The following is a 19,897-nucleotide window of genomic DNA, read 5'->3' as shown; positions in this document are numbered from 1 at the left end:
CCATTTGGAGTTAATTTTTTAAACTGTGGTAAAATATACATAATATACAAAATGTATCACCTTAATCATTTTTAAGTGTACAATTCAGTAGTATTAAGTACGTTCACCATGTTGTGTAACCATCATCATTATGTATTTTCAGAACATTTTCATCATCCTAAACAGTACCCATTAAATAATTTCTCCCTTCCCACAAGCTCCTGGTAATCTATAATCTACTTTCTAACCTATATCTCTATGAATTCACCCATTCCCGGTACCTCATACAAGCGGAATCATATAATCTTTGTCCTTTTGCATCTGGTTTATTTAACTTAGTATTGATATAATGTTTTCAAGGTTCATTCATGTTGTAGCATGCATCAGAATTTCATTCTTAGGGATGAAAAATATTCCATTATATGTATATACCACATTATTTAACGAATCATCTCTTGATGGATACTTAGGTTGTTTCCAACTTTTGGCTACTGTGAATAATGTTGCTATGAACATTGGTATATGAGTATTTGTTTGAGTTTCTGCTTTCAATTCTTTTAGGTATATACTGGGAAGCAGAATTGGTAGATCATAATGGTAATTCTATGTCTAACTTTTTGAGGAACTGCCAAATTGTTTTCCATAATACTGCACCATGCTACATTCCCACCAGCAATATACAGCAGTTCCAATGTTTCCACATCCTTGCCAGCCCTTGTTATTTTCCATTTTTAAAAAAATAATAACCATTCTAGTGGATGTGAAGTGGTATCTCATTGTGATTTTGATTTACATTTCTTTAGTGACTAATAATGTTGAGCATTTTTTCACGTGTTTATTGGCCATTTGTACATCTTTGGAGAATTGTCTATTTGAGTCCTTCGTCCATTTTTGAATTGTGTTTTCTTCTTGTTGTTGCTGAGTTGAGAAGCTCTTTATATTAATCCTTCATCATATGTGTTATTTGCATATGCATATATTTTCTCCCATTTTGTGACTTTTTACTCTCTTGACAGTTTTCTTTCATGTACAAAAGTATTTTAACAGTGATAACATCCAACTTATTTATTTTTTCTTTTGTTGCTTCTGCTTTTAGTGTCATATCCAAGAAATCACTGCCAAACCCAATGTCATTAAGATTTTCCCCTATGTTTCCTTCTAAGAGTTTTACAGTTTTAGTTCTTAAGTTTAGGTCTTTGATCCACTGAGTTAATTTTTTTTTATATGGTTTATAGTAAGGGTCTAACTTCATTCTTTTGCATGTTTGGTTTTCCCAGAACCATTTGTTGAAAAGACTGTCTTTTCCCCATTGAATGGTCTTGGCGTCCTTATCAAAAATCAACTGAACATATTTGTGAGGGCTTATTTCTGGGCCCTCTATTCTGTTTTATTAATCTAGGTCTATCCTCAAATACTTTTTGAATGAGCTTTAACATTAACTTGTTTTTTGTTGACTTGTTCAGAACTCACTTTACCTCCATAATTCTGTTTCCTCTTCTATAAAATGAGAGATTTGACTGAGGGACTCTTTTTTTTTTTTTTTTGCGGTACGTGGGCCTCTCACTGTTGTGGCCTCTCCCGTTGCGAAGCACAGGCTCCAGACACGCAGGCTCAGCGGCCATGGCTCATGGGCCCAGCCGCTCCGTGGCATGTGGGATCTTCTCAGACCGGGGCACGAACCCGTGTCCCCTGTATAGGCAGGCGGACTCTCAACCACTGCACCACCAGGGAAGCCCTGAGGGACTCTTATAATTCCAAAAATCTTATGATTTTATACTCAAGGTTTTCCTCAATATAGTAGAATCATACCATATGCTGCTAGTTTGTTGAACAGTCACGAAATATTTCTAAAACTAAAAGCTCCTCAGGCAGTTCAATAATTTTAAGTATATAATATATACCTTCAATATCTGAAACTATTAGCATCTGAGGTTGAGATAGACCTTCTTGAAGGCTGTAGAAGTGGATTGTACTATCAAATGTTATGAAGCCAATTTTTGTCCTAGTGTTGCCAGGAAGCCTAAAAACAAATTCAGAAGAGTATTTTGTAGTTTTCCCATATACATATATACCTAAAATATCTGCAAAGAGTTAAATACAAATATCTACTTCTGTGTTATGAAAACTGCCCCAACATAAATGTTTTTAACCAGTGCAATGTTTAATCACCATGAAAACATACACTACTCAAAAGAAAACACTATATATAAGTCAAACAATCAACAAAACCCAGCAATAATACAGCAATCCAAAACTCATTATACTATATAAAGTTATATCACTTAGGAAATGAGATATAAAAAATAGTGGAAAGTATATACAGAAGTTTGTAGATGATTTTAATTTATAAAAAATACTTCAAAAAAATTACCAAACACCAACTCTAAAATGTAATATAAATTTATGAACAGCATATCTTTAAAAAAACATTGCCCAAACCTCTTTTTATATTGTTTAATGCATTCATTTAAGATGATCAACAGAAAGATCTGTTTTTGAAGAACTTAAATATGTAGACCATAGTTTCATAAGAGGAAAGACAAACTAGTTTTCATTTTTGTTGTTCATGCTTGGGTGAGTCAGTGAACTCTCTCATCAACAGACAATCCCCATACATAACCTACAACATTAAAAATACAAATGCTGATAAGAACAAGAATGCCCTTCGCCAAGGTGAGGGAGTTAGTCCACTTCTGATGAGATTTGGTCCTACACATTTTTCCTTACACACAAGAGCACAATAGTATTTCATTACACTGAAAGGTCACATTAGCTTTTATGTGTTACACTAAGTATCTAAGAACCACTTAAAGTACAGTTATTTTAAGAGGCTTAAGAGATATGACCAGCAAATGCAATGTGTAGATACTGTTTAGATTCTTATTTCAACAAACCCACAGTAAAAAGACATTCTGGAGACAACCAGGAACAAAAATTGAACTGGGTATTATATCACATTATGGAATTATTGCTAATTTTGTTTGATGTGATTCTCATATTTTAGTTAGGGTTAAAAATAATTCCAAGTATTTCTAGGTAAATGATATACTGACTGAGATTTGTAATAAAACACTCTAGGGAAAAAAGGGGGAAGGGCAGGGTTAGATGAGGCAAGAACAGCTGAATGCTAAAAATATTGAAGTTGAAGGATGGGTACCTGGAACTTCATTACATTCTTTCTATTTACTACATATTTGAAATTTTTCCATAATAAAAAGTTAAAATAAATTAATGTTTCTCAGAGAAAGTGAGGCCTAAAGTTATCTACTGATTTAAGTGGACTTTTAGAACATAATTACATAACTTTTAAAATATAGTTTGAAACTACTTATTCATTTTACAAACACCATTTATAATTTAACCTGAATTAAGATACTTACAAATCCAGATTGTCTAACAAACTCTGGCAAACTGAATTCAAGTATCCAGTTTCAACTGCATTGTGAGACACATCAAATACAAAAAGGTACACTGGAGGTTGAGGTGGTCGTAACTGAAGGAGAAAAAGGATCTCATTAAATACAATTAATAGAATTAAATTTAAACTTACCATTTGTTGTGTCTATATAGCAAAAGAATAAAATAAGCAGTATTTACAGATTTAAGTGGAGACCACAATAAATAATAATACATTAAGAAAATAATATAGAAAGAAGTTTTCTTCAGATGCATACTTAGAAAAAGGACAATGAGGATATGATTATCATAGGTCAGAAGAGTATTTTTTTCTAGGACAGGAAGAGGAAGAAATGTGATCAGAAAGGTATTTATGAGCATCGGTAATGTTCAATTTCTTGACCTATGTGGTGCAACAGTGGTGCTATGATTATTTGGTAACCTATATATTTATATTTTATAGGCTTTTCCATATGTACATTATATTTCACAATTTAGGGAAATGTACAGCTCTGAAAATGACAAATCAAGTTAGCCTGAGCTGGTTATTTAATCAACACACTTCAGCCAAGTTCCGGAAAAATGTACAAGTATATTTTAAACTTCCAAGTTCAAAGATTTGTTTTCAATTCAGTAAAAAGCCGGGGCGGGGTGGGGAGGCAGGTACAAAATGGGAGATTGGGATTGACTGATATACACTACTGTGCATAAAATAGATAACTAATGAGCACCTACTGTTTAGCACAGGGAACCCTACGCAGTGATCTGTGGTGACCTAAATGGGAAGGAAATCTAAAAAAGAGGGGATATACGTATAACTGATTCACTTTGCTGTACAGCAGAAACTAACACAACATTGTAAAGCAACTATATTCCAATAAAAATTAATTTAAAAAAAAAAAGCTCGTCAAGAAAGACAAGGAAAAGCTAAGGAACTGCCACAGATGAGAGCAGACTAAAGGAACAGAAACTAAATGCAATGTGGATTGAATCCTGGGACAGAGAAAGGATGTTAAGTGGAAAAACTAGTGAAATCCAAGTGAAGTCCGTAGTTTCATTCATAGTGTTGTGCTAGTGTTAATTTAAGCTTGATGACTGTCCTAGAGCTACATAAAATGTTTACATTAGGGGTAGCTGGGTGGACTCTTTGTGCTATTTTTGCCATCCTTATATAAGTCTAAAATTGTCTCAAAATAAAAAGTATTTTAAGTTTTCAATAAAAATAATAAAATAAAATAAAAAGCACCAAATAACCACAATCAGAACTCCACGTGTAGTATATTAACTTTTATATTATTTTGCACATATCACTTGCAAAATCCATAGAATCTGTTGCCCAAGAGGTAAGTCAGGAAGGAAGAAAACCTCTTGCTATAGGCAAATTTCCAAATTTAAAGGAAGCCATTTTTACAAAACCTGGGAGTTAAAGAAACCCAGGAAGGCCAATTCAAAAGAACAAATGCTTCTGATTTTTTGGTTTTAATTCAACAGAGGGACAGCTACACTACAGAAAGCGATCACCAGCCATTTAAGTGTCACAAAAATGTTTTCTACACTGAAATTTCTATGTGATGAAAAGAGACTGAATCTTCAAAATATCTATACTAAATGGCCCCAATTGACCAGATAGAGACTATTCCACAAAAATATACTAAAATAAAATATTAAAAGTTGGTATTAAATCTTATCTTCATATTCCCTTTCCTTAGAGGCAATTATTGCATGCGGAAAGGGAAATCAAATCAAAAATCCTAAATTTTTATGAGACCTTCTAAAGAAGATCTGGAAAGTCACCTAACTAAATTTGTTTCACATCCGTAAAACAGGATTAACAGCTTAAGAGTTATTTGTGATAATCAAAAATATATAAGTGCTTTATAAAATGCATAGTGCTAGTTAAACATTAGGCATAATTATTATCTTTTCAAATGCAAGACCTCAGATATTCACACAAGTGTATAAAAGTAGTTGCAAAGATGATGTGCATCACATCATTATTTGTAACAGAAAAAACTGGAAGTGACCTAAAAGTAAGTATGATCCCAATAATATACTGCAAATTTCTGGATGGATGCCCAAGAAACATAAGTGGAACTTTACACTTTTACTTTTCAAACTTACCCTTATATATAAATTAACTACTTTTATAATGAACAAGGATAACTTTTATAAATTAAAAATATAAAATTTTGGTTAAAGGATTTTATATTTTATTTAAAACCAGGTATAATGAAATATTTGTGCTATATAAAAAATGAAAGTTTACCATGTATTCTGAAGGAGCCATAAACTCAATAGTAGCATTTTGAACTTCAGGTCTTCTATGAGGTTCTCCATAGACTCTGGTCAAAGGGTTGTACATGAATTCTTCAGGAACTATGTGAGTTAACAATATATAATGTTAAAACTGAAAGGATTAAGTTTAATATAGCTTGCGTTTGGCTGTTTTTTTTAATTTAGGAATTTATAAATAATTCAATTTAGACTAAATATTAAGGGTTAAATACACTTTGTTTTTGAGTCCCATTCAATTCCCCTCCACACTGAATGGCACTAAGTATGTTTTGCTTTTACAACCACAAGCACTATGATTTTTCTTTCCCTATCTTCTAATATCCTTTTTTCTCTTAATTCTTGGAAAGCTGCTTTCCTAAAGTAGTTTGAAAGGATGATAAAAATTCATTAAATGCCAATTATTTTCTTAAATGCAAGACTAAACTTTGTCTTAAATTTCACAGTGGTACATGGATAATAACATTTGACGTATGAAATGTACAGACTCTGGTTGCCCCTAGAAAGCTATGGTAAAATACTTCAAAGGTTAAAGCCTAAGAGTATGGTGAGTTTCAATAGTTATAAGACCTCTATGGAATATCAGTTGCCTACTGCCTATAAAACACTAGTGCTCAAAGAGTATTTTCTAAATTAACACATTTTTGACCAGAGACATATTACGGCCACAGGCGTTGGTTTCTGAAAAAATCCCCCCCTCATAATTATCATTTCATCTATCTTCCCAGGAACTGTGTAAAAATTCAAATTCCTATATATGCTAAAGGGTAAGCCATAGTTCATGAAATGGTCGGGGCTGCACACAAAAGTGACTTCAACCCTTATTATAATTTAATTTCATATATTGAAGCATATATACATAAGATTTTAAAAGTGTACTAAACACTATAAATACATACATTTTCTACATTATTACAGAGTAAAAAGAATGCTCTTTTTCTACCCTCACTTCTTCACCTCTAAAAGCACAAACAATAAAAACGGTTATAAAAAATCTCTCAAGTGTCCGCCTGCCGATGCAGGGGATATGGGTTCGTGCCCTGGTCTGGGAAGATCCCACATACCGCGGAGTGGCTGGGCCCATGAGCCATGGCCGCTGAGCCTGCACGTCCGGAGACTGTGCTCCACAATGGGAGAGGCTACAACAGTGAGAGCCCCGCATACCGCAAAAAAAAAAAAAAAAAAATCTCTCAAGTTCCTCTATTTCCCAATGCTTAATGAAATTTCCTTCTAAACAGAGACCAAATTTTCATTGTGGGTAACAGCATGCCCTTTTTTTCTTCTCTAATCCTAATAGAATGTTGTTGGTTAGATGATATTCCTCAAATATAAATTGTGAAACAGTTACTGAAGAAGATCCCCTCCTCATCAGCTACTAAAAAAACTACATTCAACTAACCTTCTAGCACTGCCCACCTCCCTTCATACAGCAGTGAATGAAGCTAATGGCAGCTACTCTGTGGGCTTATTTTCTTTCACCCTAGAGAAAAGGCATGGGACAATTTCTAAATAAAAATATTTCTTAAATTACAGGCTTAAATAATACCATGAAATATGCCATTTATTATATACCCAACAGAATAAATGTAAAAAAGTGGTATCAAAGTAGTAGTATCATATTTTTTGCTTAAGAAGTATATTATTATTTATATATAAGTATAAATGCCTAGAAAATAGTTAAAAGAAGTTATATCTGAGTGAAAGGATTACGGGTAAATAAGACCGGGTTTTGTTTTGTTTTTTAACTTCACATTTGTGTTATCTGATTTCCCTACAATGCATGTAGAAATGTTTAAATGTTTAAAAAAAAAAAAACATACCATCATTGACTCGGTAACATAAGTTACATTTCCATCTCCTTTGATCAAGAAAGCTGACAAAAGGGTTGATGTATGTCCTGCATGAACGGCATCTCACAATTGTACTAGAGGTAACCACAGGCAATTGCTGAAAAAAAAGGACTAAATTATTAAAGACAATGATGATCATGTCTAAAGGTCAAGCACTTAATCCATACCTTCCAAATAATTGTTGGGATATTATAATTTTAGAGAAAAAACTAGGGTAAAAAAATGTGTCCAAGCTGCCAAACAAAAAATTATGTAATGAAATGTACTGGTTCTTAAACCCTAGTGATTTTCCCCAGGACCATTCTCATTAAATTTTGCCTTTTAAAAAGTATTTATTTTCTCATTAAAAGTTTACATTGCAAAACCAACATAGTAAATTTACAACATATCTGTGAGATGAATGGTGAAGGAAGGATCAATATTCTAAATAAATGACTAATTAAATCATTAGGAAGCTTCTTCATGTTATATTAACAGGCTACTAAGTTCTCATAAAAGAACTGTCACAAAGTAAGGTATGGTTAAATTATATTTAAATATTTTATTGGACTTCGCAATTATGCTCCTATTTAAAGTTTATCCTACGTTTTAAAAGATGTAAAGTTAAAGTCAAAAATCAGTAAAGGCAATACAATCCTATTACCAAAAGGAGGTTTGTATTGGGAAAGTCACTTCACTTATGGACTGATTCTCTCAACCCGTATGTGGTCACATGTCAAGGTCCCAGAGCCTTAGGACAAAAGTAGAAGGGCTTTTTTTCTTTTCTTCTTCTTTTTGGAAACAGCTTCTTAAAGCAACAGATTTTACTCCAAGAATGGAAGAACTGGGAGAATGGGTAAAGTATTTTAATGGGTAAACAATTTACAACTTGTTAAAATAGTATGGCTCATTTATTTATTTTCTTCAGTACCTCTATTCTATTCAGTACCTCCTGAATTTTTCAACAATATGTTTATTTTATCTCTTTGTGAAAGCGTTTGATAATATTTTTGGCTGAAATACAAATAAAGGAATCGGCCAATGGTCAAATTCCTAAAGATAGCTCAAACAAATTCTTGCACTATTACAAAAAATTCCTTACCACCAAGATAATTTTCCACAAAACATTTACTTTCGCTAGTAAAACATACCACTAGGTCTTTAAAAGGATGAAGCAGCAGTCCCAAAGGAAGTTTGGCTTTATTCAGTAAGGCCTGAGTCTGAGGAATGCTAGTCAGTGTGCATCGGAATAACCTATATCAATGTAAAAATCATTTGTCAGTTATTACTATGACTATTTTTGGACAAAAATAAAAAGACTTAAAAGGTACACATTTTAACATTGGATCAGATTACAAATGAAGTATTTCAATAGGCCCTCACAAATCTTATCCTTTTTAAATATTTAAATCCTATTCAGAAAGAAAGGGTGGATGGTTATAATCCCATTTTATATAACTAAAACAAATTTTCTTCTCAGCTTGTGCATAAGACAGTCTAGACTACCAAAGAACTTAGTTTTCTTTATATAAATCTAGATGGCACTGGAATTTAAAGGTGATGACCCAAATTTGCACATGCAAAGTTAAGCGTATTACTGGGACTTTCCCTGGTGGTCCAGTGGTAAAGAATCTGCCTTACAATGCAGGGGACACAGGTTCAATCCCTGGTCAGAAAACTAAGATCCAACACGCCTCAGGGCAACTAAGCCTGCGTGCCACAACTACTGAGCTCACATACGCCTCAACTAGATCCTGCGTGCCACAAATACAGAGCCCATGCGCCCTGGAGCCTGCATGCCACTACAGAAGAGAAAAGCTACTCGCCACAACGAGAAGCCCGTGCACCACAACGAAGAGCCCGCGCACTGAAATGAAGGATCCTGCATGCCTCAAGGAAGATTCTGAGTACTGCAACTAAGACCCAATGCAGCCAAAAATAAATTAAATAAATAAATAAATAAATAATAAATCTTAAAAAAAAAGTTAAGTGTATTACTGAAAAGCTCAGTTTTACTGATGGTTTTAAAAAGACTATTTAAAAATAACAAAATTGGGCTTCCCAATTCTGGTGGCTCAGTAGTTAAGAATCCGCCTGCCAATGCAGGGAATATCCCACATGCCGCGGAGCAACTAAGCCCCTGTGCTACAACTACTGAGCCTGCGCTCTAGAGCCCGCGAGCCACAACTACTGAGCCCACGTGCCACAACTACTGAGCCCGTATGCCACAACTACTGAAGCCCGTGCACCTAAAGCCTGTGCTCTGCAACAAAAGAAGCCACTGCAGTGAGAAGCCCGTGCGCCACAACGAAGAGTAGCCCCCGCTCACCACAACTAGAGAAAGCCCACATGTAGCAACGAAGACCCAACGCAGCCAAAAATAAAAATTAATTAATTAAAAAAAAAATTCAGGGACTTCCCTGGTGGTCCAGTGGTTAAGAATCCGCCTTCCAGGGGCTTCCCTGGTGGCGCAGTGGTTGAGAGTCTGCCTGCCAATGCAGGGGACACGGGTTCGAGCCCTGGTCTGGGAAGATCCCACATGCCGCGGAGCAACTAGGCCCGTGAGCCATAACTACTGAGCCTGCGCGTCTGGAGCTTGTGCTCCGCAACAAGAGAGGCCGCGACAGTGAGAGGCCCGCGCACCGCGATGAAGAGTGGCCCCCGCTCGCCGCAACTAAAGAAAGCCCATGAACAGAAACGAAGACCCAACACAGCCAAAATAAACAAATAAATAAATAAATAATTTTTTTAAAAAAAGAATCCACCTTCCAATGCAGGGGACAATGGTTTGATCCCTGGTTGGGCAACTAAGATCCCACATACTGCAGGGCAACTAAGCCCATGTGCTCTGGAGCCCACACACCATAACTAGAGAGCCCACGCACTCTGGAGCCCGAGCACTGCAACTACTGAGCCCACACGCTCTGGAGCCTGTGCACAACAACTAGAGAAGAGCCCCCACGCCGCAACGAAAGATCCCACATGCCACAACAAAGATCCCACATGCTGCAACTAAGACCCAATGCAGCCAAATAAATAATAAATTTTTAAAATAAATAAAAATAACAAAATTCAGTTTATCAGAAAGTCTTCATATACACTTAAACTCAATCAATTTTAAGAGAGAAAAGAGTATTATAATTATGTTGGTTATGAAAAACAATTTAAAATGAGAGCAAATAAAGGATTATATAGAATCAAGTCTCTGTCCTTTGGACTTTGAAAATATAATGTAATCACCATAATGATAATGAATATCATAGTCCCATTAGAGCTGATAAGAGTAGCTATCAGATCAGGGGTTACAACTCTATTTCTTTCTTTTTTTGTGGTACGCGGGCCTCCCACTGCTGTGGCCTCTCCCGTTGCGGAGCACAGGCTCCGGACGCGCAGGCTCAGCGGCCATGGCTCAAGTGCCCAACTGCTCCGCGGCATGTGGGATCTTCCCAGACCGGGACACGAACCTGCGTCCCCTGCATCGGCAGGCAGACTCTCAACCACTGTGCCACCGGGGAAGCCCTCTATTTCTTGACTTGGAATATTTCAAATATCAAGTAAGCAACTAACAAAGCGCTGTTTTCTGCATGCAGAACTACTTTCATAAATTAATACATTTGTATAGCTTGTTTGTAACACATGAAGCTCAAAAATAACCTGGAAAAATTTTAGAACAAGTAAAATGTCATATTTAATAAGAAGCACAGTTTGAAGCCTTACTCTGGGTTACAGTTGAGTTTCTGAATATCTTCATGCAAATTTGGAACAGGAGGCTGCAAAGGTGTCAATGGAAGCATGTTTCTTTCTTGAAGTAGATTGATAACCCATAGCCCCTCTGGATGTAGACTTAATCCACTCATGCTTGCAGGTAAATGATTAGCACCTAAAGGAGTCTAAAGATATATAATTTCAAAGTAAGTAGCCTTTATAATGTCTTCAGTTGAAAAGAGAAGAGTATAAGGACTTGGTTACTTAATTTCTCTCTAAATAACAACACTGTAATCTAGATTTCCTGGTCAATTTTTTGGTTCTGGAGATATGTAACAGGACAAAGGCCTTATGAAATATTTATTACCATTCTAAGTGGTTAAAATTTTTCATTATACCTTCCTAAAATTTTTTCATGTGAATACAGTTTAAACTGAAGTGGAATACAGGTAAAAAAACAAAAACAAAAAGTATACCTGAGTAAATGCCTGTGGACCACTTGGATAATTCAAGGAAGACGGTGGCATTCCTGTTGTACTAGGTGGTATTGTGTTCTGATAACCAGGTGGTAAGGAGGGATATGAATATCCAACACTTCGGCTCATTGTAGGATTCTTATTAGTAAGCTGTGGTGTTGCTAGAAACAAGGTAACTTTTAAGTTCTATTTAACACTCCAGAGTACTTTAAATCAACACACACATCCATTAAATTATAGAAATCATAACTCTAAAATCCTTTGGGTAATTTAATACTTTCATTCATCAATTTTGTAAAGTAAAACAAACAAACACTAGTAACAAAGTAAGAGCAATGATTAAAATCTAGCTAAAGTGGACTACAGCTGTAAACACACAAAAATAAGTTTAGTATAATTAATTTACTCTCATATCTCATATCATGTACTAAACTTTGTATTCAGACTAAAATTTAAGTCAAAACAACTTTAATTAAAACATACTAAATGTTCAACTGGATAAGTAAATTTAAATAGATTTAACTGAAAAAAATACTCTTCGGTCATAACATAATAATAATAAAGCCCATAATCCCAGTCCTAAAGGGGATAAAAACCTAACAAAAAATCTAAACACATGGAGATAAAAAATGCTAACAGTAGGTATCATTGTGTGACATAATTATGAAGTTTTCTTCTTTGTTTCCTACAAGGAACACATACTTAAAAAAACAAAAAAACTTTCATAGCATCTCACCCAAGAAGCCACCGCCTTCAATTTCATCATAACTATTGTGAACCACCATAGATCCATTATTGGTATTTGGTATAATACCTAAGAAGGAAGTTTATTAACAATATTTAAATTAGAACCATTATTATAATTTTTGCAAGATTTGAGCTAACGTTTAAAATTTATGATAACTTTCCAAATGACAAATAGTTTAAACCACAATCCAGGAAATGTTAAATGTTGAAATAAAAATTTCAAACAATGTAAGATTTTAAATATACAAAATATATAAAAGTTTCAAATAACTTTATAAGCTTCCAAAAAGAATGGTACTTTGTGTAGTTTATAAAATTATATACTACCTGAAAGATTTTACTAGTTGTGAGAGCAGCATTAAAAACTTCTAAGGAGCAGTACGCACTAAAATAAGTCACCAAAATCAATACTATTTAAGGATGAAATAAATTTATGAGGATAAAAACCTTTTAAAAAAAATATGTAAGTAAGGGCTTCCCTGGTGGCGCAGTGGTTGAGAGTTCGCCTGCCGATGCAGGGGACATGGGTTCGTGCCCCGGTCCGGGAAGATCCCACATGCCGCAGAGCGGCTAGGCCCGTGAGCCATGGCCACTGAGCCTGCACGTCTGGAGACTGTGCACAACGGGAGAGGCCACAACAGTGAGAGGCCCGCGTACCGCCAAAAAAAAAAAAAGTAAGTAAGTCAGCAAGAAAAACAAATATCGTATATTAACGCATATATGTGGAACCTAGAAAAACCGGTTTGCAGCGCAGAAATTGAGACACAAAGAACAAATGTATGGACACCAAGGGGGGAAAGTGGCGAGGGGGGGGCATGAATTGGGAGATTGGGATTGACATGTATACACTGATGTGTATAAAATGGATGACTAATAAGAACCTGCTGTATAAAAAAATAAAATAAAACTCAAAAAAAATAGAATACAAGAAAAAAATTTTTAAAAATAAAAATATGGAACAGAGCAGAATCTAGAGTTAACTTTAAGGTGATATATATTAATTAGAACAATTGCTTTGGTCTAGCAAACAACCACTAAAATGAATAATAAAAATTTATCATTATGTACCTCTGCTATTTATTAGCTCTAATTTGTGTACAGAAGAAACTAAAATCAATGAATAGTATCAACCTCTAGCACCTAAGTATAAAGGTGCTAACTTTTAACAGTTTTAACACCAAATAGATAAGTTTAATGGTTTCATAAAGTTAGTAACTCCTTTCCAATTCTTAAGACCACCAGGTCTTTAGCCATGAGTTGATACAGAAAACCTTAGTAAAACTGTTTTGTAGAAACAAAAACATTGAGCATATTTTTAGTTGGTTAAAAGTTTAAATACTTATTGTAGCTTGATATTCAAAATTATCAGGTGGCAACCAGTGGGACACGGCTTTATCATTTTGTTACTCGTTGTTAACACCATTCTTTTCAAATTATACACAGGTCAGTTTTTTCCCTACTAACAATACTAAAAAAAGGAAATGGTAGAAGAAAATACAAAAATAATATTGATTATATTGAGTAGTAGGATATGGGCAGTGGTTTTTTCCCCTCCTCTTCTGTTTTCCTATTTCCAATCTTGTTGCAATGGTTATATTATGGCTAAAATCAAATTTCTTATTTTATAAAATATTTTGTTTAAATTAATAAACTTATATGTTAAAGTTACCTCTGAAGACAATGCTTTAAAACTATAAAACATCAAAATGTTTGTATATTTGACTTTTTATTTAGGCTCATAAATATTTGTTACATTTACAATAGGAGTGGCAAGCAAAATACTGCTTCCATAAAAAAGGGCCAATGTATTAAAAGGATAGTTCTAACATCATGTCCAGAAAAGCAAAATTTCCTCTCTCGCCTCCCTCTCCCAAAAGACATGTAACTTTATAGCCATGATTTTTAAAATCTGCACAGCAACAAAAAAAGTCAACAGTGATCCCAAAAGCTATTCCACAGCCCAGAATGGGGCAGTGGAATACCGAGAAACTTTTTTAAACTCTAAATTCCTGAGGGGCATCCCTAACCAAAAAAACTAGATTTTCTGTTAGAATATGACTTGAATGCACAGAATTCAGAAAATATTCATCTTTCCACCCTGAGTCAAAACTTTAGGACGCGACTTGGTTTTTGTCTTGCTTACCTTCTTGGTTGCTAGCTGAATTAAAGGTGGGCTGGGGCACAGCTCTATGTGTTGATTTCTGAGGCGTAAGGGCCCTCACTGGAGGTGGTGCTCCAGTTGGAGGGGGCCCAAGAGGAGCTCCTGGTTGAAAAGTGGTAGGCAGAGGTGGATTCACTAAGGGGGGTGCAGATCCTATGGAAACAGTGGTTTTTCACATGACACTTAAGAACTTAAGAAAAATGCCAAAACAGCCTTTTACCGAATCTAAGTAACTTCCAAGTCTATATTTCAACTACAAACCAAAAATTACTAGCAATAAGTTAACCTCCCAGATGAATGACTTTCTAATTTATATGCATACTTTACACATTTCCAAGTCTCTCCTACCATAATTCTTACCTGTCGATTATTAAAGCAGTATAAATATAAAGTCAGCATCAAATCACTTATACAGTAGATACAATGCCCTGTTTATTGATTAATTTTTCATTAACTGGTCACAGTTTCAACAGGCCACATCAAATATTCCAGTAGAAATTAACATTAATAAAAGTTTACGAATACCTATCAATATAGTCCATTCACTATCATCAATTAGGTTTAGAGTTAGCTTTCTAAAACTACAAACTATTGTGGTTATCCTAAATTTTCCAAGTTTTATTTCATTTTGCTTCATTTTTATTGGGGGTATAACCTGTTAAAATAGATAATAAATGTGTACACTGTTCAGTGCTTACCTAATAATAATTAAAAGTAGTTTACTTTCAATAATTGCTTAAATACTATATTAAGAACACTCCCTAGGCTTAAAAATCAGGAAATGATCCAAAGTTTACGTATAAACCTTATGAAACACTGATATCCAAGAGGTTTAAAAGTACCCATCAAACAAAACTAAGAAATGACATGGTATTTGTCCTTGTATCTACCAGTATCTCACTGCCTCAATTTCACCAATTTTCTATTAGAACAGTAAGTTCTGACTACTGTAAAAACATTGTCAGTTACCCTTGGGGAAATTCTTCTGTGTGACATGGAAAGTTCCAAAACCCACAACCACCTGTCCATTCAAATCAATAATACTGCTTCCACCTTCTCATTTGCTAAAGAGGAGGAATAAAGTCTAAAGTAGATAAAATACTACTGATAATACTACTGATAAAATACATGTGATTTAATTTTTCATTACAAGACTTTTAATCCTCTGAATTTGTAAGTGAAATAGGTAATAAATTTTACATATAATATATTCTCCCTGTATTTTGTAAAACCCTGTATTTTGTAAAATCAAAGGACTAAAGATACCTAAATATGAAAAATTTCAATATGTTTCTTCAATACTGTTCAAATTCTCCAGGGCCAAATTGAAAAATGATCTCCCAACAAGACTAATCAGTGCCCTGTTGTCAAAGGTGAAGACAAAGATTACTGCCATGTAACTCCCTTATCAAAGAAGCACCCATACATATCTATGGCAATAGAGACAAGTCAAAGGAACAAAAGGGCAAGGTACATTTGCAACTCAGCATGAATAAGAATGTTTGATACATCTGGCCACAAAGATGTAGCAACCTAATGTTTAACAGAATACAAGTGAGCTGATAGAGATTTTTCACAGCTTTAAGAGGAATATTGTTGAATCCAGAATAGGCTACATTTCATAAAATAGACATTATTTTTTCAAGTTGAATGACTCTTATTTAGAACACTAATAGTTAGAGTTTCAGAATCTGCCTTCTGAGATCCCTAAAACTAATTACATGCTAAAAGGTGTCCCATTAGAAAAAAAAAGTCAGAGAATTTTAATACGTGAATTAGAAATTTGCATAACTTAGATACAGTTTTTTTTTTTAAGATTTTTTTGATGTGGACCATTTTTAAAGTCTTTATTGAATCTGTTACAATATTGCTTCTGTTTTATGGGTTTTTTTGGTTTTTTGGCCGCAAGGAATGTGGGATCTTAGCTCCCTGACCAGGGATCGAACTGGCACCCCCTGCTTTGGAAGGCGAAGTCCCAACCACTGGACCACCAAGGAAATCCCTAGATACAGTTCTGAGATCAGACAATCAGGCACCTACTAACAATGATGAAAAAACAGAGGTAAAAACTGGGGAAGTTTTTTAGAGTTCTCATTAAGAAAAGAGAAGGGCAGTCATACATCTCTTGTAGGTTCATTTTATTAGTTTATGTATCTTTCTTTCCCCTTCTTTTATATAGAAACCTTCATAAGTTTTGGCACTTCCTTATGTCTCTTTCACCACATCTGTGCTGTAATCAAGGTGATCTACCTGAGGGCTTCTGTTATAGCCAAAAAAATATTTCAGATTATTGATCACGTGCTTTTTAATGAGAGGCTACACCTAATTTTAAATAGTACCTTTTCCCAACCTATTTTCTTGTGGCTTTGGGAAAATTATTCAAGCCTCACATTCCTTATCTGTAAAACGTACTGCTGTAAAGATTAAATAAGATAAAACACATTAAAGTTTGGTAAAGTGCTGGAAAATAACAAACATTCAGTAAATGATACCTATATAAATGTTACCTAAAAATGTTACCTAAAATGCTACCTAAAATTCTATATAATAAATGTTACCTTAATAAAGAAGTGAATGTTCATTAACTTCAAGCGATTGATGCTCACTCATGGTGTCAAATGAATAAGAATAAGAGTAATCAGAAGGATTTTAGGTCTAACAATTATGGATCAGAAGATCTCTCCAAAGAAACTAAGTTTCTAGAAGCAGCCTTAATCTTTACAAGTCCAAAATGCATTCACCAGGGCCAGTGGCTAGTCAAGAGGCTAAGAAAAATAGTTTTAGCAGTTAACAAACTACAAAACTGATGAAGTGCATGTAGTATCTAGATGCAGAAATACATATGAATATAAAAAGGTAATGACTGATATTACTATTTCACTTGGAAACTTTTACTAGTTCATTTCCTTGAGGATGTCTGCTGAGCAGAATCAACCTGCAGATCCTAATACAGAATCTGAAATGCTTTTCAAAGTAACACTATTAATGTTGATAAGTGTTTAAGACAAATTTTAATATAAAAAAGGGAATAGTGAAACAGTTAAATGAACCTACTTTTGAACCGTATATGACCAAGCACTGAGGTTAAAAAACAAAATGATCAAAGTCAGTCCAAGAGTATATAGCTTTCTTCCCAAATTGATGTACAGATTCAGCACAATCCCTATCAAAATCACAGCTGTCTTTTTATTGCAAAAATTGACAAGCTAATCCTAAAATTCTTATGGAAATGCAAGGGACCTAGGACAGCCAAAACAATCTTGAAAGAAAACCTAAAAAGGTGGAGGAGTCAATCTTTACAATTCAAACCTTACTACAAAGCTACGCTAATCAAGATGTTTGGTACTAGTATAAAAATACACATATAGATCAATGGAACAGAATTCAGAGTACAGAAATAAACCCTACATTTATGATCAACTGATTTTCAACAAGGGTGTCAAGATCATTCAATGGGAGGAAGAACAGTCTTTCCATCAAATAGTCCTGGGACAACTGTATATCCACATGCACAAGAATGAAACTGAATCCCTACCTACTAACACCATACACAAAAATTAACTCAAAATTGATCGAACACCTGAATGTAGGAACTAAAGTTATAAAACTCCTAAAAAAAAACAGAGATAAATCTCTGTGCATTGCTTTCTGACCACAGATGTGCTCAATAATACTCCTCACTCCAAAAGTACTGTCTGTTTTCACCTGCCCCTCCAGATTCTCTGGTTTCTGGAGCCAAAAATTGTCCATGCCATAACAAATAGACAAGAAAAGCCTTAGATCAAGTCCAAAGAGAGCCCACAGGGATTAAGCTTCCCTAGAATACAAGATGGAAACCCATTAATAAAAGTAATGGCCAGTACTTAAGTGGTTCTGCATGCATACCTGAAACCCTGAAATATCATGGGTGACTCAAAGAAATTCAGAGGATACCTTCAAAGGAAAGAAGCAAAGCAGGAACAATCATGATTTTAAGTTGACCCAAAGGTTACAGAAGTAATCTATTTAAAGATTAACAATGATCAAAAAAATCAATAGCCTTCCATATGATTTTAAGGTTGAAATAGTCATTTAAAAACATTTAAACAAGCAAAATTTTCCCATCTCTACATTTTAAGCAGTCCTGTAAGAACTCTACCTGATTTTATTAAGTTGTTTTGAAGTGAAGCATCTCCAGAAGAAACATATTGAGGACTTGTCAAATTTGCATTCCCAGACATGGTCGGTTGGGATGACGCACGAGGACAATGGTTTGTCTGTGACGAATAGTTATATTGCCAATTCAAGGGTGGTGGTATGTTGGCTCCAGGAAGAAAGCTACCAGAAGGCATTGGTGTAGCAGCTGGGTTCTGAGAAGTAGGTAGTGGTATTTGGGGAACAGGACCACTACGGAGTGAAGGTGTCACTGGATTAGAAGCCACAGATGGTCTATAAACAGTCTGTCCAGGTCCCTGATAATTACTTAGTGGAGAAACAGTCTGGGAACCACCAGAGTTAGACTGTCCAGAGACTGGATTCAAAGTCTTTGCTGGTATTAGATGAGGGTAGGATCCTGGAAGCTGAGAATTATATCCTTGGCTCACTGACACTTGTGAAGACATCAGTGCATTTTGGACAGGACCTTCCAATAAGAAGAGGAAAAATTAGTTTTACAAACAAATAAAGCAATACTTTAAAAAATACAGTAAAACATATGGTGCTCTTACAACCCAACAATGAAAAGACAAATAACCTAATTAAAAATGACCAAAGAACAGATGAATGGATAAAGAAGATATGGCACATATATACAATGGAATATTACTCAGCCATAAAAAGAAACGAAATTGAGTTATTTGTAGTGCGGTGGATGGACCTACAATCTGTCATACAGAGTGAAGTAAGCCAGAAAGAGAAAAACAAATACCGTATGCTAACACATATATATGGAATATAAAAAAAAAAAAAGAAAAAAATTGTTCTGATGAACCTAGGGGCAGGAGAGGAATAAAGACACGATGTAGAGAATGGACTTGAGGACAAGGGAAGGGGGAAGGGTAAGCTGGGACAAAGTGAGAGAGTGGCGTGGACATATATACACTACCAAATGTAAAATCAATAGCTAGTGGGAAGCAGCCACATAACACAGGGAGATCAGCTCAGTGCTTTGTGACCACCTAGAGGGGTGGGATAGGAAGGGTGAGAGGGAGACGCAAGAGGGAAGAGATATGGGGATATATGTGTATGTATGGCTGATTCACTTTGTTATAAAGCAGAAACTAACACTCCATTGCGTAGCAATTATACGCCAATAAAGATGTTTAAAAAAAATG

The 19,897-nt window shown here is 34.9% G+C and overlaps 1 protein-coding gene across 2 annotated transcripts in view; it reads right to left on the bottom strand.

Annotated features, from left to right (window-relative positions):
- The window catches only part of SEC24A (SEC24 homolog A, COPII coat complex component), a 59,560-nt gene that overhangs the window by 25,093 nt on the left and 14,570 nt on the right, over positions 1 to 19,897 (bottom strand). The window contains exons 2-11 of one of the 2 annotated variants that reach the window (XM_060143628.1): positions 18,724 to 19,206; positions 14,568 to 14,738; positions 12,414 to 12,491; positions 11,678 to 11,838; positions 11,214 to 11,386; positions 8,648 to 8,750; positions 7,488 to 7,614; positions 5,642 to 5,751; positions 3,360 to 3,472; positions 1,881 to 1,999 (exon numbers count right to left, since the gene is read on the bottom strand). In XM_060143628.1, coding sequence (XP_059999611.1) covers positions 1,881 to 1,999; positions 3,360 to 3,472; positions 5,642 to 5,751; positions 7,488 to 7,614; positions 8,648 to 8,750; positions 11,214 to 11,386; positions 11,678 to 11,838; positions 12,414 to 12,491; positions 14,568 to 14,738; positions 18,724 to 19,206 — 1,638 coding nt within the window. The remainder of the gene's footprint in view (positions 1 to 1,880; positions 2,000 to 3,359; positions 3,473 to 5,641; positions 5,752 to 7,487; positions 7,615 to 8,647; positions 8,751 to 11,213; positions 11,387 to 11,677; positions 11,839 to 12,413; positions 12,492 to 14,567; positions 14,739 to 18,723; positions 19,207 to 19,897) is intronic. The other variant, XM_060143629.1, reaches the window with a different exon arrangement.

The sequence above is a fragment of the Lagenorhynchus albirostris genome, chromosome 3 (genome assembly GCF_949774975.1).
Source record: "Lagenorhynchus albirostris chromosome 3, mLagAlb1.1, whole genome shotgun sequence".
NCBI classification, from domain to species: domain Eukaryota; kingdom Metazoa; phylum Chordata; class Mammalia; order Artiodactyla; family Delphinidae; genus Lagenorhynchus; species Lagenorhynchus albirostris.
This window is presented reverse-complemented; position numbering and strand designations above follow the sequence as displayed.